At 39.7% G+C, this 24,405-nt stretch overlaps 1 protein-coding gene across 2 annotated transcripts in view; it reads left to right on the top strand.

The window, feature by feature from the left end:
- The first annotated feature begins 1,407 nt into the window (after positions 1–1,407).
- The window catches only part of slit3 (slit homolog 3 (Drosophila)), a 216,629-nt gene continuing 193,631 nt past the window's right edge, over positions 1,408–24,405 (top strand). For both annotated transcript variants that reach the window (XM_048175935.1, XM_048175934.1), the window contains exons 1-4: positions 1,408–2,090; positions 11,953–12,024; positions 16,351–16,422; positions 19,554–19,625. In XM_048175935.1, coding sequence (XP_048031892.1) covers positions 1,921–2,090; positions 11,953–12,024; positions 16,351–16,422; positions 19,554–19,625 — 386 coding nt within the window. In that variant the 5' untranslated portion in view covers positions 1,408–1,920. The remainder of the gene's footprint in view (positions 2,091–11,952; positions 12,025–16,350; positions 16,423–19,553; positions 19,626–24,405) is intronic.

The raw sequence follows: 24,405 nt of genomic DNA, 5'->3' as shown, positions 1-24,405 counted from the left end.
TTGCAGCTTAACTTCACACACGTACCTGCAGCCTTCCAGCAAATGCTTAATGCACATCACTTTGCTTTCAGGAGGAATAATTTAGGTAAACTAATCTGGCATATGGGAGTTGATTCGTGTGTTAAACAAGTATTCTTTATGTTAAACAGGTAAGTACTCTTTAAGCACAGCGTTTAAACGATTAAATTATTGAGGGAAGCTTTAACCTATCTAGACATCTGTTGTCTTTTACTGACTGGAGGGAAATCTTTCTGTCTAGCACTCCTCTTTTATCTTTTATTAAAAGTAACTTGCCCTGTCAAACTAATGTCTTTTACTGGAATGTTCTTAATTAGTTTTTTCTTTCTTTTTTGTTGATTGCATGATACACTGTCAGAAAAAAAGGTATGGTGCTTGTCACTGGGGCAGTATCCTAAGGTACAAAAGTGAAAAGGTACTAATATGCACCTTTAAGGTACTATTATGTACCATTTAGGGCAGTGGTCTCAGACTCAATTCCTGGAGGTCCACAGTTTATCTCCAACCATCTCCAACTCACACCTGCTTGGAAGTTTCTAATAATCCTGAAGACCTTGATTAGCTGGATCAGGTGTGTTTGGTTAGGGTTGGAGCAAAACTGGCCGTCCAGGAATTGAGTTTGAGACCACTGATTTAGGGGTAAGTAAGGTACAAAGATGTACCTTTTCACTTTTGTAGCCCCAGCCCCAGTGACAACGCCGTACCTTTTTTTTTCTGACAGTGTAAACCATATTTGAGCCAAATTAAACTTCTCAATATGGTAAAACCAGTGGCTTCTCATAGTGAGGAATGAATTTAGATTTAGTTAGATGAAGTTTCTCACCAGATGGGGGCACTAGGACTGCAAAATGGGCACCAAAAATCATGAGGGAAAAAAGTCATGTAAAACTATCTCAAGAGACAGGACTCGAATTATCTGTACAAAAATAGATAACATGTTGAGGATATTTCTGTAACATCTAAATCTCTGAATCAGTGCATGCATGGTATAGTTGAATACAGTGCAATTATAAGTAATTTTCTCATTTTAAAACAGCTGTTTATTGATTTATTAATTCATTATCATTTTGTTTATATTTAATAATCACTTCACTAATCACTGTCCAGTAACTCACCTTAAACCTTCCCTGGTGGTGAACAGCCTTATATAGGCAATATCAAATCGCATGAGTCTTGTTTCCATGTCTTGTTTTATGAAGATTTCTAGCTTTGTCATTTCAAAGTGTAGCTGAAAAGAGTGCCAGCTGCGGTTACTAATTCATAACTTTGTGTTCTTCCCTAACACCACGAGCATTTGGTGTTATTTGAAGCAGTCCCAACAACTTCTCGAGTCGAGACCCCAAATATCCCTGAATGACATCACGTAGATTAGCCAGTAGGAGTGTGGAGCGCAGAGTTTGGGGGCTGGAAATCAAATAGGTACGAGCTCCGCTGAAGTTCCTCAATCACTATCAATGAGGATTTGCATGCTGGACCTAATAAAGCGGAATTGGTGAAGAATGAGAAGGAATCACTTTGGACATTCTGAATGATTTTTCAACCTTTTTTATGGGCTTTTTCTAGTCAGCGATGTGCTTTTCTAACTTTTGATGCGCATCTGTGTGTTTCAATGGTGTGGAGAGACAGATGCAACTTTGCGTTTGAATGAGGAACGCTTTTTCTGATGTATTTCGAGAAGTTTTTAAAGTTGGAACTATTTTACGGTATTGTAGGTAATCGTTAAGTTTTCCCTCGTTCTCCTTGCAGTTTTTTATTTTGCGCGCGGGACTTAATTGGCTCTGGACAAGACGCGGATACATTTTTTTTTTCACATAGCCTACGCATTAGTTTATTTGATTAGTTTCATTGTTTTTTGCGTTTTTTTTTCTATTGTTATTAGGCTGCTTCAGCCTCAGAGGATATATGATGCGGTGGGTGAAGTATTGGGGGACAGTGGCTGTGCTGTGCGGGCTGCTGTGCTGTGCTGTGAATGGATGCCCGCATAAGTGCAGTTGTTCGGGCTCTCATGTGGATTGTCAGGGTCAAGGCTTCAGGACGGTGCCCAGGGGAATCCCGAGGAACGCCGAGAGGCTGTAAGTACGCACATTATCGCGTTATTTGAACACGGATAATATAATGACAGCGGCGCGTATCTCTCCTCACAGACAAGTGACAACGTCGCGCTTTCATGTTCTGTGAGCGGGAGATGCATTTTTTTTAATAGCTATTGACTTGTAACCGTGTTAGTTTTACACATATTGAATGGTACTATGATTAAACATTAATTAGCAAGCAAAAATAATAATTGCAAGTTGTTTTGCAGCTATAATTATACCTATTCTTACCCCCTGGAAACCAGTGAAACAAACTGCATGTCTTTTACTAATATGTTTCAAGATTTTTTTCCCCACCTGATCACAGTTGTAACCAGTGCACTGCAAAAAACATTAAGTTGTAAATAAAACAAAGATTATTGTAGTATACATTTCACAAGAAAATACTATTTCAGTCTTTCACTTCAAAATTTGTGTTTTGTAATTAATTGTGAAATTTACTAGCAATTTCTGAGTGAAATTGTTTCTGCAACAATTTTTCTCAGTTGCAAGGATTTTTTTTAATGCAACTGCAGAAAATAGAATGCTAAATTTACTTGCAATTATACTTTGAAATGCAATCAAATAATTAATAAATAATAGGCCCTTTATCATCTCTCAGATGGACAAAAAGCTCTGGTCATGTGACTTGTTACACCAGCCATGTAAAAAATGTTCACATGAAATCAAGACAGTCTGAACTGTATTTATACTTGACAACTCAAACACGTCAGTGACTCACAGATTCTTAAGTAACAGCAAAACATCCAGTGTTAAATTAACACTTCCAGTGTCAGTCCACACTGGACTATATAACACCGCCGGCAATGTTAATTTAACACTAACAGTGTTCATTTAACACTGGAGGTTTGATGTTACTAATAGGATTAAATGTAATACGGGCACGATTGTAAAATTAATTTTTCTTATTAAGAAATGTGACGTTGATAAAACAAAATACTTTTTTACTCAGTTGATCAGACAGTTGGTATCCTGTTATTTCAATAGTTACAGAAGGTCGGTTTAGTTCTTAGAGTCAAATATAGATCCAAAGCAGGGGTCAAAATTTGTAGAAATATTTATTTTATCTTGGTGTCATGTTTTTCTGTAGAGGATATACATCAATTTTAAGTACTGTTTTGTTTAATTTTGCAGTAATTCAATACATCTTATAAATTGTCAAATGCATGAGTTCAGTGTTGGTGGTTGGAGTCGAGTAAAATCACATTTCATTGATTAGATTCAGATTGTTGTAAATGAGCGTTGAGATATTAACTGCTCTTCATACGTGTCCACATCTGAATGTTGAACAGCATTGCAGCTGATTCTTTCATCCGGTATAATGAGTTTACACAAACATTAACATGATTAATGGCCATATGGTGTGAGTGTGTGTATGTATCTTGGCTGTATTAGTTGGGGAAGTTGGGGAACCACAAGTCCGTTGAGGGGCGCACTGCAGCTGAAGACCGACTCTCTTATGTGTTTAGATTACTTCTAACCACTGCTGAATTTGACTGCGAACATATCTTTAATTTCCCTGTTTCCACCTGCGGCACTTCTGTCCTGATAAGCCATGACGGTTCTTTAAATATCAGAACCATCTGTTATAATATAACTTTTTTTTTCTTTTCTTCTGGATTTGATAGGAAAGGCATCCAGTCTGTTCAATGGCCAGAGGTCTGGTTGAACCTTCCAACCTTTAACCTCAAAAGGGCTTTTCAGTGGAATTTTTCATGTGGAGAGGAAAATAAATAAGGGTCATGACCTGCAGAATATTGGATTTGTTTTTAAAATATACCACGTCAGGTTGAGTCTTGTTGAAACTAGAGCAGGTGTGGTGTGCAACGTATTTGTTTAATGACTTTGCATGTTCTCATAGCATAATTGTATTAATTGAAAACCAGGCAAATCATCCAAAACATGCACCAAGCTATATCTGTAACAGCAGTTTTCAGGACGTCTCCATGTCTCCGCCACTGGGTTTCCCAGAGCACCCTGGAGTGTTGATTTAACTGTAATGACTGCACCTCTGCCCTAAGCAAAGCCTAGTTACCCACAATTCCAGAGTTCAGGCACATTTCCCTCTAATAAATGCGCAGTTATTTGAAAGGCTTTTCTTTCTTTGACAGCTCGTATGATTTTGCGCTCATTAGTAGCTCCTGTCGCAACTGTAATATCCCCTTTCATTCACTCACGCTCTGGCTCTTTCATCTCTCACGCTCTAATTTGCAGCAGTTACGCACACACTTTGTAGCGTTTAATAGCAAATTCCCTCCGCCGGAGTCTTCGCAGCGCTTAGGCCCTCTCGCAGTTAACACTTCAGGAACAATGTGGCACTTTGTGGCTGCCGTAGCGTGTTTGGTCTGCTGGATCAGGAGAGAGAATGGCAGCGTTCCCTTCCTCTCATCACACCGTCTTAATGAAGTTTCGGTGTGAAACCGCCAACTCCTGCTTTCCCAACTGGTAGCTCCGCCCTAGATCGCTTATCAGCACTTGCTTATGCTGCATGTCAGCTTTTTATTATGGCAGAGAGTCAGTCAGCGGGATAGTGTGTGTGTGTTTGTTGTGTTGGTGTTGGAGCGAGTCAGGAGGTGGGTTTGTGGTCTCCGGTGCCCTGCTGACCTCAGTGGGCATATGAGGAGCATATGTGAAGTCTCTCGCTCAGCGAGCGTTCGTTCACACACTGCAGCCTGCCAGACAGCTGCTGGCACGGATCGTGGGCAAAGACTTCGGGGAACAATTCGCCACCCAACCTTCATGTTTTCGTGTACGGAAAATATTTAATGTGCCTCATTTCAGGCAGTGCATCAAAGCTGCGTCTGTGAGTCTGGGAGAGCCAGCAGACCTCTTGTCACAAACGTCTCGAAGAGGTCACTCCGAATGTCAGTTACCCAGAAGTCTGTGAATCTTCCAAGCTTGTGTCATGGAAGGCTGGATTTGATAATGTGCACGCCTCCGGGCCATTTCAGGTTTACGAGGGCTCTTGTTTTGTGGGCTTTGTCTCCAAAGCAACACACCAAGGGCTTCGTTATTCTCATCAGCACATCTTGTTAGTTATAGCTTAGTGTAGCTAGAAGTGACAGTGTTTATCCTAAGCTAACAAATATGAATAAAACTGTGTGTGGTTTTATGATTTCGTTACTGTGATGTAAGTATCACGGACGCAAACACTGGGTTGCAGCTAGCAACCGGTAAACAAAAGAATCAAACCAGGATTTCTAAATGATTTGATCAGGATTTTACTAGGCTTTTGGTACGCAGAAAGAAAGCGGATGGGACTCTAATGAAGTGTCGGGGAGTAAAAGTAGTTATGCCGTTAACTGAATTTTCAGAAGTGCGACAACTTTTGTAGTAACAAGCTCAGACAAATAGTGATGTAGTGTGACAAAACGCTACAGTACATCTGTTTTTCAGCCATGCAAAATGAGTAATAAAAGCAGTAATCAAATGTGCTCTTTTAAACTGTTTGCTTTCTTATATTTATTGGGATGCTTGATTCTTTTAGTGAATCATTCTGTTCAGATGGATCATGTAAATGTTTTAAAAAATATTCAGTGATTTATTTGAGTCCCCCAGTTTGCTCCATGCAGTATTTAATTAAAGGGGACATATCATGAAAATCAGATTTTTTTTTTTTCCATGTTTAAGTGCTATAATCAGGTCCCCGGTGCATCAACCAACCCAGAAAACATGGAAAAGGACAACCCAGTAACTGTGTTTTGGCAAGCCTTTCTCTGCAAGCATGTGAACAAAACGAGCTGCTCAGATTTTACTCCCGTAGTGACATAGGAAGGGGATCTTATTATAATATTACCAGCCCTTAATCTGCACGTTTCCACCCATGGTGCTGCCATTTTGTTTTCGCAAGCAAAAACGGTGTACCAGTTCTAACGCCATGGCAAAAGTTTGAGCAAAGCATGCTAACTGTTCTGTCATTGGCTGCACAGATGAGCAGCTGCAAGTCGATGAGTTGAATCAACTCCACAGCAACTACATAAATTTATCCACTAACCATTCAGAAACGTCCTAAAAGTTGTAACTTCTTCCTGAGTCTCTCCATCAGTGTCGACTCCGGTTTGAACAATGTAAGGCTGAACACTGTCCTCATTTTGTCTGCATGAGATTCTCCAGCTTTGTTGTTGTTGAGCTGTTAAAGCTCCGCCCTCTTCTGGAAAGGGGGCGGGAGCAGCAGCTCATTTGCATTTAAAGGGACACACACAAAAACAGCGTGTTTTTGCTCATACCCAAATAGGGGCAAATTTGACAAGCTATAATAAATGATCTGTGGGGGATTTTGAGCTGAAACTTCACAGACACATTCTGGAGACACCAGAGACTTATATTACATCTTGTGAAAAGGTGCATAATAGGTCCCCTTTAAATGCTGCTGTTCATTCATGTATTCTAGTTTAATTGGTTGTATTTAGCTTATGTTTAAATGCTGTTTAATGCTTCCAGATATATTATCGATTATGTGTCAAAAAGATATTGTCTCCTTAAATAGATTCAGAGTAGTTTGCTATATTTCATTTGTGGCTTGTAGTGTAGCTAACTAGTAATGACTTCAAAGTGAATCATCCCCTGCTTAACATCAGTTATGATACAAGAAAAACATCAACCTTCTTTGGAGAAATGCATGCAGAAAAAATTACTGGAAATAGAGCCAAATAAAGCCAAATAAATAAACCCATGGTGGCCTGGCACTGAGAGTTTTGTTTGATATGGGGACATGCGTCAGGAATCTCATTTTTGACTGCTCTTCCTGGTAATGGCGTCTTTGGAAAGATGGGGGACTTGTGTTATTGATGAGCCTTTTGTAGCCTGGCTGTCATATTGACTTTCACACAGAAGTGTTGAAGTTGCCCTTGTCACCTCTCAGTCAAGCGTTACTCTAGTAATTTAAGAAGTCATATACTGTGCAAGAACACCAGGTCGTCTGTGCTATTAACTATGTCTGTTTGAAAATAAACCATCCAGGGGGTAAACGCTCAAAAAAGAAAAATGAAATTAATTCATTTTTGTCTGCTCTGCTTAGTGTGAAGCGAGTCCTTCAGTGGAGAATGCATCCAGACATGGCCGTAATGAAAATATTTACTAAATGAAACTCTCCCTGAGATGGAAACTGCCAACATTGCTCATAAACAATGAAGAGGAATTGAAAGATGCACTGATGGCTTCATTTTCACTGAAATTATCCCAATGCAATGCCAGTCCAACCCTAAAATCCAACTTGTCCAAACAGTTAAAGCTTTTAGTATGAATATATTAGGCTTACTGCTATCTATAATCTAGTGTGCTCCAAAATTATGACAAAAATTGCATTTAGAAGATATAAGCGTTCAAAAGTCTCACTTCTGCCAATATGGATCAATGATTTTGATGACATCACTCTGCACTTCAGCATCTCAGATTCAGATTTTCTGACCAATCAAATGCTCTCTAGAATCTAAAGCATCCCGCCCCCTACATTATAAACAGATGCTGAAGCTACGGTGGAAATCGGTCACTTGTTCACACATTTACTATTTTCTACATGGTGAATGGCACATAGTGCACTATATAGGGGATAGGGAACGATTCAGACAGTGTAAATATACTTTCCATTGGGGCGAATGAAGTCTGGGTTCACTTTAGTGTCATGTGAACCACCTCAACGCAGAGCGGATCATATTTGTGAGACGTGAATGTGTGTGTATATATATATATATATATATATATATATATATATATATATATATATATATATATATATATATATATATATATAATATATACATATATAGCACAGAATTTTAAAGCGATATGGAGGAGATTAGAAGGAGAAACACTTAAGAGATGAGGACGAAACTGTGGCTTTAACGAGCTCAATGACTCTGGCTGAGCTGTGATATAAACAAAATGCTATTGGCTATTTAAAAAAAAAGGGGGAGGAGCTGTTCGATAAGTCCCGCCCTGTCGTCTTGTTTCAGTGGAAATTACATCAACACATTAAATAATGTTGCGTGTTCCAAGACACTTCAGTGGGCCTTTAAACCAGATTATTTTTTTATTTTTTTAAATCAAAAATGCCATTTATTAAAGACAATAAACAATTATCACTAGCCATGGCAATCAAGAATAAGAGATGCCATTTTTGTGGTTTTGGTTACTAACATGCAGTTTGCCAATAAAAAAAAAAAGAAAAAAGTTGTATATGGAACCCTGTGATGATTTCGAGGAATATGGAATTGTTAAGAGCATTTGAGGTGGTAGTAATATCTCAGGAGGTACAGCTCAGGATTTCTGGGATAGGTCTGCATGTGTCCAGTGGAGATGTGTGGTAGCCACATGGCTGCTGACTGCATGGCTCATGGGAGATGAAAGAGCGGTAATAAACCCCCCACCCATTTGATCTCGCACAAGTGCAAACGAATAAGCGTATCGCCGAAGAACTTCCAGAGAAACTGGGAAAAGGAAAGGGCTCTGTTATGGGAGAGTGAGGAGGAGGCAATGAGGCATCTATTCGTTTGAAATGCACTAAATAATTACATGAAAGTTATTACAATATCCCTATCTGTGTCTAGCCTTTAGCATCTGCTTTATAATTTTCAGTGGCACATGGATGCCTTTGTGAATTACCTCAGTGAAGGAGAAATGTTAATTAATACAGTCATTTAATGAAGAGATAATAGGTGGCAGAAATTACAATGTTCTTCCGTTGACAGTTATGATGGCGAACTTGTTAATTCAAATGCACGGGACAAGTGTAATGCTTTATCTGTGCTTATCTCAGAGGCGTTTAGTTGTAATTAATCAATAGACATGAGAAACATAATTTGTTCTCGTTGTTGTATCGTCTGTCTGTTCTGATAATAACTTGTGCATCTTATGAGGAGAATATTAATGTGTTAGTATTGTTAAGTGGGATTCAAGTAAATGAAAAACAGCCATCTAAGGCGTCCAAACCAGAGGTCCAAAAGGAAGAACTCATTTAAGATTCCAAACGGCGATGGGAAGCTTTCAAGAGGAAATGGAGCATACCTATCAGCTTTTGAGGAAAATAGCAGAAGATTACGACAGGATACGCATTGAGAGGCATGGTATCGTATGGGAACAGAAAAAAAAAAACAACTCTTTTGTTTTCATGCTATTTTTCTCTCACGGCTTTGAGGTCTTGGTGTACCTTGGTCTCCTGGCGTGTTGCAATTGCAGCACGACGCAGTCAAAATAACCTCCAGACGAAATCGCAAAGATTCCTCTCTTTGTCCGGTGTCGTTCTGAAAAGCACTGAGTGGTCTGCCGGCTTATGACCCGGACGAGACGGGTTGAGTGGTCTAACGGCGTACGTGGGTGGGGTGGACCCCGAGGGGGCGCATTGTTAGCGCAGAACACCTGCCGTTTGAATGGGCACCTTGTCCCCTCAACAAATTAAAACAAACAAAAGCCAGTAGGGGGCTGGCATATCTGTGAACTCCACCTTGTCAGTGTGACCGGAGGTTTGATTGAGTTTCTGGAGGAAGTAGGACTTAGTTAGTTCCCCAGGCTGTTAACACATACTGTAAAAAAAACTGACACGGTGAGGATTGAAGAGAAGGATAGAGAGAGGAGGAAATGTTATTAGAGGGATTACATTGCAAGCAGGTGAGAGGATACGAGATGAGAAAACTACAGACGAGAGATTAGGACATGTGAAAACGGAAAGAGAGTGACGTGGAGAGACTGGGAGAGTGGGATTTTGTGATAACGTTGTGTGTAGAATTATTGAGAAGTTAAAAAAATCAAGGAAACATGATGCATTAAGATTTTGAACTCTTTGAATAATGTAAAGATCATTTTTATTCAATTAAAAGGAATGGAAACTAAAATGTCCAAGCTTCATAAAGGCTGTTAACCGCACTAACTAGAGCATTGAGCAACTCATTAAATATTTGCAAATAAGTCTTTTTATACAATAACTTCACATGCAAATAGACCTCAACACTTAAATCACATACACTATCATTCGGCAAGATTCTAAAATGTTTTTGAAAGTCTCTTCTGCTCACCAAGGCTGCATTTATTTAATGAAAAATACAGTAAAAATTGTGAAATATTATTACAATTCAAAATAATAGTTTTCCAGTTGAATATATTGTAAAATGTAATTTATTCCTCTGATGCAAAGCCGAATTTTCAGCATCATTACTCCAGTTTTCAGTGTCACATGATCCTTCAGAAATCATTCTAATATGCTGATTTGATGCTTAAGAAACATTTCTTATTGTTCTCAATGTTGAAAACAGTTCTGCTGCTTAATTTTTTTGTGGAAACTCTGATATATGTTTTTTCAGGATTCTTTGATGTATAAAAAATAAAAAAAAAACATCACTTTTTTTGAAAAAAAAAAAAAAAACATATGAAACAATATAAATGTATTTACTGTGATGTTTGCTCAATGTCCTTGCTGAATAAATAATTTCTTTAAGAAAAAAATCATACTAATCTACCTCAAAAACTTCAACCCTGTTAAATGAAATGAGCTCTTTACTACACAGCAAAACACGCCAGGATACATAAAGTCAGCAAACAATACAGCAATAATCTTATAACTAAGTAATTACATAATGCATTCATGCTGGGAACTCTCAAACTCGTAACATGCTTAATTAGCAGTTGTTCAGAAAATTCTAGGCCATATAGGAATATATTTATTTATTTTTTATTATTATTTAGATAATTCACATTTCTTTATCTTTATGCTGAAAAGTGGGTGTGAAAAAATCATGTCACGTTCGGATTTCAAAGCAGATGAGGGCTGTGTCTCTAAACCGAGTGTGCTGCCTACCTAGACAGCTTTTTCCTACACACATTTGATTCCCAAAAATGCTGCCGCCATCTAAAAGAGGATCATGTTATGGAATCCGGGGTCTGTAAATGGCCTGTCCCCTGTAATATGTTTCCCTTTATGGCTCATATTAGTCTGCTTGATGTGCGTTTTGTGGTTCTGCGGAAATCTTTTGAAATCCAATATGGCTTTAAATCAGATTTATAAATGTTTATGTATATTATGAGAAACACACTGAGACGGCCCCACGTCAGTGTGTAAGTGTATGCGTGTGTCATTATATGTCACTGTATATTTCTCAACGTTAATCTTTTCAGTGTGGCGGAGCTCCAGTAAACAGCGCCCACAGAGGAAGTACGTTCGTATCCATAGGCCTGTATACTCATTTCAGTGAATGTATACAGTTTTAGACACGCTTAAAACAACTGATAAAATAACAGTCTGGGAAAAGGATAAGATATTGCTTAGAGTGGAAAAATACTTAGTTTGGTAATATATATAATTCACTCAGTTGCAAGAAGAGACGTTTTCCAAACAAAAATGTTTCCATGCAATCCGTCTCTCTCAAGCAGTTTCTTCTACACACATCTTTGCTTACATACAGGACAAAATATGAGCCTTTTTTTTGTATGGAAAAGAAAAAGGAGATTGCATTGTATACAGTCATTGTATAGACAAAACAGGGCAGGTGTACGCTGACGTGACCCTGAGACGTGTGTGTATGTGAACGTTTAGAGTCGAGGCAGTTCAATAGCTGCATGTTGAAAGCGAGTCGCCTCCAGCGCAGTGAATGTGAGAGTGGCAGAGCTGAAGTCGGCCTCTCAGACTCGGTAACCTGCAGCATGGCAGTAATTCTCCCTGGCAGACGCCAGCTTTGAACAGCGATGCCCCGCGGGCATCTGGTGCGAGTCGGGGCCGTCGAGGCACTGCCAGGGAGCCTCTGCATTTAAATTCTCTGTTTACAGACTCGAAGACTTGAAAAATCATGTTTGAAAGCATAAGTGAAATGAAAAGCTTTTAACTTCTTTCTCCATCCCCTCTCCCTTTTCTTTCCAGGGATCTGGACAGGAATAACATCACCCGGATCACCAAAGTGGACTTCACTGGCCTCAAGAACCTACGCGTGCTGTAAGATGTCACTCTGTATCTCTCGCTCTTATGGTTAATCCTTCCTTTAACTCCCAAGTGCCCTTCCTCTTCCGTGTTGTCTTTACAGTCAAAGCCATCAAAGGGTTCGAGGCTGAAAGCCGGGAGGATTACGGCACAAGTCATAATAAAACAAACTGACATTTAAGCTGAGTAAATCCGACACGTTTAACGTGACCCTTTGACTGAACCTCGCGTGAAGTCATTGCCTTGGATGCAGTCAATCTTCGAACTTGTTCTTGAGTTTGAAGAATATGTAACGATATGTTCCATACCAGAAAGGTGAACTTTTAAAATAAAAAAATGAGGAGGGCTCTTTGGAGAGGCGCAGGGCAGCCGTGATCCAGCGAGTTGGGTTCCTCTAGAGAAAGTGTTCTTGCAGCTTAATGACTGTAATCATGTATTTCTCCGTGCTGTTTTCTTCCTGAATGAGAGCCCGTAAAAAGAGAGGAATGGATATAAAAATAAACAAGTGAAAAAAAGAGGAGTAAAATAAACGCCCAAGAGAGCAGTCGTAAGCAGAGGCAGTGGCTGGCGGGCAGCACGGAGGCAGTTTAAGGTGGTTTGTGATTAACGGTCATGGCATGCACCAAAAGCAGCCTCTCCCTGGGACCTGTGAACAGCCTTGGCACCCCTTTATCTCTCTGGAAGACTTGCTCTGTCTGATAGTGCAAGACAAGCTTCCAATCTCAGCTATGCACTCTCCATGCACAAGCTTCATCCTGTTCATTTTGTTGATGAATAATTTTCGACTTTTTTCCACTGACAAAAATGAGACATTAACTAAATAAAAACCAATTTTGAATGACAAAAACTATGATGAAAATAATCTATTGACATTTTCATCAACAAATAAAAACGAGACGAAAATGTTAGCGAGGGACGATTTGGGAAGAGATCCAGTCGTGGTAGATGCGCACATTTGAATGAATTGTAACGTGCTGATCTACCCAGCGGGACATAAGTTGGCATACGCTTTCTGCATGTCTCATAAAACATTAAAAAATGTTAACATCTGGGAGAAAGAGATGAGCAGACATATGGATAAATGTGGAAAAAGCATGACGACATGAAGGAGGGCTCAATTCAGTCCGGTGCGCACACAGAAAGCTGCCGCATGAATGGACAAATAAACGGAGCCCTGCACGTGACATGCAGGAAAAAAATAGTAGGCTAAATCATGCGCAAGATTTAGCAAAATGAGGGAACAAAATAGTAAATCATGCACACGATTTAGCAAATCCAAGGAACAGAATATTAAATTGTGCACGCGATTTAGCAAAACGCGGGAACAAAATATTAAATTGTGCGCATGCTTTAGCAAACAGAGGGAACGAAATAGTAAACAGTGCACACAATTTAGCAAATCCAGGGAACGAAATAGTAAATTGTGCACACGTTTTAGCAAAATGAGGGAACGAAATAGTAAATAGTGCACACGATTTAGCAAACTGAGGGAATGAAATAGTAAATTGTGCACATGCTTTAGCAAACAGGGGGAACAAAATAGTAAATAATGCACATGATTTAGCAAATCCGGGGAACGAAATAGTAAATCGTGTGCACGATTTAGCAAATCCAGGGAACGAAATAGTAAATCGTGTGCACGATTTAGCAAATCCAGGAAACGAAATAGTAAATAGAGTGCACAACTTAGCAAATCAAGGGAACGAAATAGTAAATCGTGCGCGTTCTTTAGCAAGCCGAGGGAATGAAATAGTAAATTGTGCGCATGCTTTAGCAAACAGAGGGAACGAAATAGTAAATAATGCACATGATTTAGCAAATCCAGGGAACGAAATAGTAAATCGTGTGCACGATTTAGCAAATCCAGGGAACGAAATAGTAAATTGTGCACGCGATTTAACAAAATGAGGGAACGAAATAGTAAATAATGCACATGATTTAGCAAATCCAGGGAACGAAATAGTAAATCGTGTGCACGATTTAGCAAATCCAGGGAACAAAATAGTAAATTGTGCACGCAATTTAGCAAAACGAGGGAACGAAATAGTAAATAGTGCACACGATTTAGCAAATTCGGGGATCGAATTAGTAAATTGTGCTCGCGATTTAGCAAAATGAGGGAACGAAACAGTAAATCGTGAGCATGCTTTAGCAAACAGAGGGAACGAAATAGTAAATCGTGCACACGATTTAGCAAATCGAGGGAAAGAAATAGTAAATTGCACACATGATTTAGCAAATCGAGGGAACAAAATAATAAATCGTGCACGCGATTTAGCAAATTGAGGGAATGAAATAGTAAATTGTGCGTATGATTAAATTTTTTTCTTGCATGTCATGTGCAGGGCTCCATACAAATACACACAAAATTATGTCAAAATATCAGTTTTGGCGAGTACTCATGTAAACACAGTCAGTTATGTCTTAAGTGAATGTAAACAGTTGGGAGACTACCGGAGGTGTATGAGTGTATTGGATCCGTGTATTTGGCCTTAAAGTGACAGTCGATCGGATCACAAGTGGACGACGTTAAATACAGGTGTAAACAGGGCCTTAGAGCTTAAATAATCACAGTAATGGGAAAAACAAGTGTGCAGGAATCAGTCCAGGCACGGGGTCATGGGAAATGTAGTTGAGAACAGGAGAAACTTATATTCAGGTGAGGATGGTGATCGAGAGGAGTTTCAGAAGTAGTGTTTGTAATAAACAGCTTCTCAAACAAGAAAAATGTAGGGTGGGACTTGACTTTGTTCATTGGGAATTGATTTGATTGTTGTGGTTTGCTATTGCTGCGACAGGCTGCCCTGCCCTCACGCCAGTAAACGCGTCATCAGAGAACAGATGAGATGTCACTGCAAGAGGGAGGGGAAGTTATTTTGATTTAAAGATTACGATTTTTTAAAAAATATGTGGACGGATAAATTATTTATACATGTTGGTTGCACCATGTGACTTTATTTGGGGGACAAATGTTTTTCAACATTCATAAGCACTGAGTAGTTTTGTTTAAAAATATTATATTATTTTACATTAATATTACATTCTTATTTTTTTTCTTAATAATTGAACAATAATTTCGTATTGAAATTAAAGAATGACCTTACCTTGGGTCATAGATTTTTCCCATTCTAAAGTCCTCAGGGAAGCGCCATCTGCACTGACCTGAGTCCTGCCTATAAACCAGCACTTGGTTAACGCTTAAGGCAAGAATAACAAAGACTATTCCAGCAGTACCATGTGTCTTGCTTCACCCTTTCAATTGAGAGGTCTTCTCCTCTCTTGTCAGGCCCTGTGAAAGCATAGGTGTTTGCCTGCGTCCCATGTGTTTCTATGCAAAACTTCAAAACATTTCAGTAATGATGAGAAAGACAAAGAACAGAAAGAAGGAGAGATGCTGAAAAATGAAGAAAAAGATCTGTTATTATTCTTCAGCACACACCAAAACCCATCTGTTCAGGATCGAAAGGGATTACGTTTAATGCAAATACATAAACCACGGTGGGGTTGATCCCCCATTTGTAAGAATGAGCCAGATAGTTACTCAGACTTAAATTTATGTTAGATGCAGACTATATGATATGTTTGGTACCAGCAAAGAATGCCATTATTTCAAAGAAATCAATTCAGCCTCCTCCTGATCGCTTGTGTTTTGGCCTCACCATGCTGGATCGTATTCGTAAGCGTAGCCAAGTGTCTCATCTCTTCCTGACAGAATGATATGACAAAACATGGATTATAGCTGTAAAAACAACTGCGTGTCTAAACATTTGCTTTAAAAACATCATTTATAACCCCAGAAAGCGGAAGTCCACTTTAGAGGCACTTTAGGATGTCTTTCGCTTCTTGATTGTCTCTCTTTTTGGAGGATTGCTTGTATTATCCGGTGCCGAATATAATTTAGCAGCCGTGTGCGTTGTATGCGTGTGTCTGCGCGTTGCTCTAATTCAAAGAGACTCGAATATAAACAAGAAATAGCCATGGAGATGTGCTGTCTTTGTAAAGCATCTGGAAAATTTTAAGGGCCCTGAAATATGACAAAGTCTTCAGAGTAGAGGAGAGCTCTGAAAATACCCTCCGGAACGCCGTCACAGGCATGCTGGACACGAATGAGGGTCTGCTGAGGCAACCGCACACTTCATAAAATCAGAGAGAAATCTGTTCTGGTTTTCATGAGAAAAAGGCTGTTTGCTTATCAGTCACTATTGTGACAAAGCGAAGTCATGAGGTCCTCTAGTCCTCTTTCAACTGTCATTTCAATCACTCGGAGAGGCTGATCAATGTCAGATGAAGCTGAATCGCTGGAGTTGATTGGATAATGAAGTTCTTTTTTTCCCCCCACAGACATCTGGAGAACAATCAAATAAGTGTGATCGAAAGAGGAGCGTTTCAGGAACTCAGACAGCTTGAGAGAATGTAAGTATAAAAATAGAGGAAATGATTGAAGTGTGCTGTCATGATACATATTCCACATGTTTCTGCATGTGAGTTTTGGACAAGAATTTGTAGCTGTTTATGAGCAACACATTGACCTTGTCGGCTTTAATCTGAAACATCTTCACAAAGGCGAAAGGAACTTTGGGAATTTTTGAGGTGACCTCCATAACTTTCCTTTTTTAAGTCCAGTGGGTTTACGTGCTTGTTTGCCCCCTGACATCTGGAGTGCAGCCATTTGCTCTTTTCTGGTGAGAATCTTAACACTTCCCAGTGAAATTGACCATTGGGTCAGACCAAACATTCTAGCTATTACTGCAGTTGGACAAGGTCAAAGAATGTCTGGACTGCGGTTGGCCTGTGCTAGCATCCTTGAGTTTGTTTATGTGTTAATGTCTCAGTGCGTTTCATTCCTCATAAATGTTTGCACGGTTCTGTCGGCAGCTGCCGCCACGTGTTAGCGATGAACGTACATCAAAATCAGCAGCAATCACGAAGAGAACCGAAGATTGTCAGTCCGTTTACCACCTCTGAAGAATCTGTCTCTGTGGTGGGTTTGTGGGTCTGGTTTATCTGAGTCTTAAGATCTACATTCCTCAGTGTATCACTCGGATTTGGAATTTCACAGCATTTAACTCAATGACCCACTCTCGGCCGCGAGACAGCCAGTGTGTCCACATGCATTCCCTCCATCTGACACTCGAGTGTGACTTTCTGTTGTTGTTGTTGTTGTTGTAACCCAGCAGACATATAAATATCTTGACCCCTCTATGAGAGCAAGTGCTTTAGAATTAATGATACAGAAACAGAAAGAACAGAAAGCTTTTCATGCTGCATGTTGTGACTTTACATGGTGCTAAAAAATAGATGGCCTAGTTTATAAAACATGGTGGGTCAAGTTTTGAGGTACACATCAAAGTATCTGAACTAAATTCAATAATGACAATTAAGAGTATCCATGGCAAAGAAAATGAATGTACTATTTGTATTTCATGTTTGTTTTTTATGTGGTTTAAAAAAATTTTTTTTTCACATAATTAAGATTTTTTTAGTCACACTTAAGGTCCAGATTAGGGTCCATTTCTCACTATTAAATAACCATTAACTATGACTTTTGCCTCAATAAACTTCTAATTACTACTTATTAATTGTTAGTAAGGTAGTTGTTAAGTTTAGGTATTGGGTAGGATTATGGGATATAGAATACGGTCATGCAGAATAAGGCATTAATATGTGCTTTATAAGTACTAATAAATAACCGATATCCTCCCTTCATATAATTAGGAATGCCCGATATATCGGCCACCATATTGGTATCGGCCATTTTTTAAATGTTATCATTATCGGCCCAATAAGAAAATTTCTCCGATACATTAAAGCCTATAAATAATGGATAATTTCCTTCAGCCGAGACACTTCAGATGCACACTGTTTGTCATTATGATTTTGAATTGCTTGAAATATGATTGAAATCACTTCAAAAAGGAAAATACAGTGCAATGTACAGCACAAGTCTGTCATATAGGGTACATAATATTATAATGAGAACATTATAATTGTGTGCTTGGGACATGGATTTTAATGGTGAGACTTTTGTTTTTGTAATCAGGCTCTCAAAAATTATATAAAAATTTTGATTTTGATTTATCGGCCAATATATCGGTTATCGGCTTTCAAATATGGAGAATTATTGGTTAACGGTATCGGACAAAATATATATATATATATATATATATTTAAATTCTAAATAAACCCACAGATTTGTCTAGCACAATTATAAGCAGTGCTGGATGATTACTTCTACTATGTACTAGGGGTGTGACGAGATCTCGTGTTCAATTAACATTGCATTAAACGCGATTTCAATACCCCGCATTTTGAAAGCGGCTCCCTGATGCATGCAGATATCTTCCAATATGAAAGTTATTTTAGGCTGGGCAGTGTAGTTGTTACCATGTCTCAGCTCTGTATCAAAGAAAAATTTGGTCTTATTTGCACTTTGAATATTCATACTCAGAAAGTAGAACTGAAATGACATTCATTACTAAGATGATTAGTTAAAACATTTCAAATACACCTGCAGAATATTTTTTCTAGTCATGTATTTCGCCATTGAGGATTTCTTAAAAATAGTGCGTAAAAATCTCGTCTCGTCTCGTTCTCGTGAACTCAATCTCGAGTCTTGTCTCGTCTTGTGAGATACCCGTCTCGTCACACCCCTACTATGTACTATAATATGACTTCTTTTTGATTTACTTTTAGGTTACTTTTAAAACATAATTACAAGTGCTTCATTTTTTGGAATCTGATAACTTAATCTAGATTACATGTAATCAGTTACTACCCAGCACTGATTGCAAGATTCCATACAAGTCAGACAAAATGATGGTCATGGTAAATTTGTCTAGCCTCATGTCTGTAGTTGAAGTCTCACTATAAGAAAGCCAACTCTTCTACTTGAAGAGTTTACTTGAAGGCTGCAGCAAGGAGCCAAAAAGGTTGTAGATCCTCCAAAAAAGTAATGTTCCTCCTCCACATACCTTTGGTCTGCTCCATGACCCTGCATCCTATCATCAAAACCCATACTCCCGTGATAAGGGTCATCCTACCAAATCCCACAGTCCGTCTGGCCAGGCTCATGTGAGTGATAATAGCCTTTAAAGAGCACTACTGGAGATAACCTAGGCCATCTTCAGAGGAAGTACATTTATTTCCCATCAGCCCCTGCACAGATGTGACTCCTGACCTCAGGATGTAGCTATTGGCCTGTCGTGATGCTGCCGATCCTGATAGCAATGCTGCCCCGACTTGTTTCTTTAATCAGAAAGATGGATTGGTCTGTCCGTGTGTCGTTTGTGTTTGCCTTGTTGTCTCATCCATCTAGTTATTCAGTTGCCCGCATATCGATGTGCAAGTCAAACGACCTTTCCGTCTTTGTTTCCCTGGTTTTCACTCTCTCTTTCTGCCTTGGATAGTCTAACTACACAAACACATACCCACTGATCTGTGCTCCGCATAAGGTCGTTCTCACAACATCTTACGTTTCATTTCTTCCCTCCTGAAGTTTTGACCACGCTAACTCTTGCCCTTTCCCTGTCCTCTCTTCCTCACAGCCGCCTGAACCGGAACCGGCTGCAGGTCCTGCCGGAGCTGCTGTTCCAATCCACACCCAAGTTGGGCCGCCTGTAAGTCATTGCTTTCCTTTGATATCCGTGCCTGGAAAAGCTTGCGGTCGAACTTCCCACTGTTTGAATTTTGATCATTGTACTGGAAAGGATCTTGCTTAAATATTTGACTTTCCCAAACACTGTTTAAAGGACGCTGTCAGTGCAGGGATATTCTGTGTTATTCCTTTAGCTCATCCAGATGTGATTCTTTTAGATGGACCGGGGGTCTGAGCCATGCTTAATGTGACACAACCTCTCCCTGTGCTCTTGATGGGGAGGAGAAGGTGTGCTGGAGGGAATATTTTTCTTGGATAAACGACATTCTTATTCTGAATATTTTCCTGCTCTGCTTTGAATCAGGGACATTTTTTGGCTCACCAGTCGGAGAATGCTTCATCTATGAATTTACAATCGTCAATGAAACTAGCGTGTTCAGGTCAGGCCCGTGCCAGAGCAAAGGTTAAGCTTTACAAGTGTTTATTTGAAGCCGATTGTGACACGGTAGTCACTCTAGAGCACCATTAAGTTCTGCAAGCAGCTTTGTGTTTTTAAAATGTTTCCATGAGGCAGCGACTGGTTGGCCCTGATACTGGCATTTGAAGCTTTTTTTATGTAATAGTTTAAAATATTACTACACATGAGTGTCTTTGCTCATCATTCACAAGCTACTACAATTGCTCATATACTGTATGACACATGTTTGGTCACAGCAGTCATGACTTTTTGACAGTCTCATTTCCAAACCAATTCCTGTAGTTTCATGCATGGATGCGCCGGATGCTGCATTGATACAGAAATATCCTAAATGGTTCCAATACTCCTTTTCTGTAGTATCGATACACCGATACCAGCATTCTCTGATGGCGAATGTACAGTTTGGCACATACCCGCATCCTGTCACTCACTTATCTCATTTACTCTGGTTGCATAGTGCTTAAATTGTGCATAATTTTACTCATTCCCACAGGTTTCGCACTCATACCAAAAGCATGCGCAACACTGATCTATATAAGTGCCGAGCACACATAAAGCCGCATCTCAAACAGCTTGTAAATCCAAATTGAGTCGGTTTTTTTTTTTTTTGTGGTGTATTGTGCTTAAAGGTGCAGTGTGTCAATATTAGCGGTGAGGTTGCGAACTGCAACCAACAGTGCTCACCCCTCCCTTTTGAAGCAAAATAGAGAAGCTATGGTGGTCGCCTGGCCGATACAAGACAAAGATGTCATCGTCTGAGACAGCAGAGAGTACGTTAGCCAGTAAAGAAATGAGGTTTCTTCTTCTAACAAAGTACGGTCTCTGCTTCTAATAAACCAGACGACTACTACTACTTCTTCATCTTTGTGCGTATTCAACGTAGTGGCGATTCAAGCTGCCTCTAAAAACACAAACAATTTAGAAGAACAACATAGTGACTAAACAAGCTCTGTAGAGCAGTTTGTCCATTTAGGGCTACTGTAGAAACATGCCAGCGCATAATGGCAACTTAATATGTAAGGGGACCCGTGGTGTATGTACATCGAAATGGCTCATTCTAAGGTAATAAAAACATAACTGAAAACATAGTTTATGTATATTATATTGCATTTCTGTCAATAGATCATCACAAATTTTACACTTTGCACCTTTAAATGGTCAAATATACACAGCATTATGTCGAAATGTCACAGTCAGTTTGGGAACGTAAATAGTAGTAACCGTATGTATGGATCTGTGCATAAACTCTTAAAGTGACAGCAGCCTAATAAACTTTAATTGTAAGCATTAATCTTTATTTAATTTCTGTAGTGTTTCTTACCTGAATACTATCCTACTGTTAAACCCACCTCCTTACTTTCATTACTGCATTAACATATTACAAATATTAATTTGATACTGAGGACATATTGATTTCCTTTCCAACAGCAAATTACTGCATGTTTGTTCCCTCTCATTTTAACATTTGCTAAATGTAAACTGGAGTACGCCTCATGAAGGTTGTCCAGGGCGGGAGAGGTTTATGGCAGGACTTGTAACCTTGCCTTGTCAGGGTTCGTTACGCTGGTTGACGTTAGTGCAATATGAACGGCCTCACCCGTAACCTTCCCATTAAAAACCTCAAGCCCGGCCAGCTGGGGAAAGCAATCCGACCGTGTCGCACGCAGGAAGGGTTAGGCGGATTGACCGTGGCCGGCAGGATTGGAAACACTGACAGGGGTCAGGGAAAGGTAAGGAGCACGCTTTAACGCTGAGTAAGACTGAGGACGGAGAGGAATGAAATGGGAGCAGAGGGCGTTGTGGATGAATAATGAAGGAAAGGGAGAGGATGGTAGCCGTTGGCCAACGGAGACCAAGAAAGACAGGTCTGTGGGTCGTGGGGGAGAAGCCCTGCAGAGACGTGTGCGTTAACGACTGCCGGAGGCCATTTGTGGTCAGCACTCTTTGCAGCCTGGAAAGACTGCGGTTACAGTTACAGATTTCACTGTGTGGGCTCAGAAATGCACCTCATACTCAATGCAAGCGTACTTATACAGTCTTTATCCAGGGGTTTGGTCAGGTTTCTAGATGTTCCCCCACCCTTGCCCTGTTCCTAGAAGGCTAGATCCGTCTGTCTAGTCGTTGAAACCGAATAATGAAAAGCGAATGATGAATTAGAAGGCAGTCCTGAACATGCCTGCTCCTATTTATTAATAGTGTGTAGCTAAATGGGCCCCTATATTAACTTCAGTTCCTGTTCGGAGACAGGCCTCTGCGCTGGTAATGTAGGATATTTCGGTCAGTGATACCCATGAGACCCAGTCACTCCCTGCCATTACCCCAAGCTCAGGTTGCATGTGATTGGTGCATTAAGAGGAATAGGAAAGCAGAATGCATCATCTTGTCTTATGTCCCCTTCCCCTCAGCCAATTTTAAACTTTCCCTCTTTAATCTTCCGGGTGCAATTATCCCGGCAGAGGCGAGCAGTTAGCCAGCATGAAATGACCACGGAACAGCGGCGATAGCCTTTCATAACTGCGTAGATTGATTGAGTTTGAGTTTGGAGAGTTGAGGATTGTACCCTCCATAGTTTTTGCGTCATGAAGTACGTCTTTTGTTTTTCTCCTTTCCCTGACAAGTTTATGTTCCTTTTGAGCGTTTGTTTTCTTTTATTTATCAGAAACAAATCGCTCTCCCACACATCAAATTTTCTGGCCTTCTCAGCCTTGCAAACACAAACCATCTCCAGACTGAATCTCAAACATGACTCCAGAGGTCTGCAACCTCTCTGAAACCATTTAGCTCATTGGTTCCCTTAATGAGCTCTCCATACACAATTACTGTGTACAGTGCTGTTAAAGTCTTGTAATGACATCTTACGGCACAGTTAAGTGATTGGTTGACTCTTGGAACATCATTCTAAACCTCTATGATTTTCTTTCTTTTGTGCATCACAAAAGGAGAATTTTAGTAGAACACGCTGGTTGCACTTTATAAAGAATGAGACTGAAGCTTTTAAATCATAAAAAGTCAGCGAAATGGCATAAAAGTACCATAAAAGCAGTTGATATGACTTATGTGCTAGATTAAAACACTGCCGAAGTCAGCTTTGTGTTACAAACCAATTGAAATTGAAGTATATTTTCACTATTCACTAAAAATCTTCCTTTCCAGTGGGCTATTAACTGTTGAGACTTGAAATTAAATGAAATTAAATCAATTCTGACTGATTCAAACTCACTGACTGGTTGTTGGAACTGGGACTGATTCTTTGAAAAGATTTGAATCAAAAAAAGAAGTTCTTAAATCACTATTTCTCTCATGAATGCTCATGAATAGAGAGCTAGGATGGAGTTTCAGTATATTCCTCTTCATAATGTCATCAGAAGACTGGAAATATAGTGCATGATTCATATGAACTACTTTTACTGTGCTTTTTTTGTCATTTTGGAGCTTGACAGTCCCAGCCCTCATTCTCTTTCATTATTATGACTGGCCAGGACTGACATGAGGGTGTGTAAATAATGACAGAATTTTCATTTTTGGGTGAACTTTTCCTTAAAATATTTGGATAAAGGGTGATTATCAAGTAATAAGGGATAATACTGTAACTCTGTGTCATTATATTGCTGTGTAAAGCGATGCAAGCTTTGTCTACCCACAATAGCTGGCTAATAATTCAACATGCCCCAAGCACATAAACCATAGAGCTCTGGCTCAGGGCTTTCAGAAGTGGCCTACTGATTGTTTTCAGAGAAATGAACCCTCTCTGAATCCAGCCAAGCGTCTTCCAAAATAGGGCTGTGCTCAGCCGGTTTCAAAAAGCTAGACAGCTTTGTGATTTACTCCAAAGACATATTTAGATAAATACAAGCTACAAAGACTTTGGAGTCCTGACAGAAAGCCAACTATATACAGAAAGCTTAACTTTTTTTCTTGAATTACGCTGGTTTCCCAGGGTCGTGAGCTGATTGATGTACACCGGTGGACTTTGAAATTCACAGTTTGGACCTGGTAGTGGGATATGGGTGCGCTAACCCCCCCAAAGGCAGGTCAGTCCGAGGAAGCTAATATTCTCCACTAAGTTCCTACCAGAGAAATGTTAATGACCTGCTGTGCAGTTCTTAGATGAAGGCAGTGGCATTTGCCGGTAGCTTCTTAACCTTGTCAGCCTCGGGGAAACCACGTACATGTGGGTCAGACAAAAACCAAAGCGGACATCTGCCTGAGTCACTGCCCACGCAGCACTTTCTGTTTCTGCTGACAGGAGGAATGAATAAATAAACCTGTTTACACTGTTTTGGTGAAGGAATTAAGCTGCATAGCTTTGTTTCGTAAAACTGCC

This window comes from Megalobrama amblycephala, linkage group LG23 (genome assembly GCF_018812025.1).
Source record: "Megalobrama amblycephala isolate DHTTF-2021 linkage group LG23, ASM1881202v1, whole genome shotgun sequence".
NCBI classification, from domain to species: Eukaryota; Metazoa; Chordata; class Actinopteri; order Cypriniformes; family Xenocyprididae; genus Megalobrama; species Megalobrama amblycephala.
Note: the sequence above shows the minus strand (reverse complement) of the source record. Positions and strands in the feature narration are given on the sequence as shown.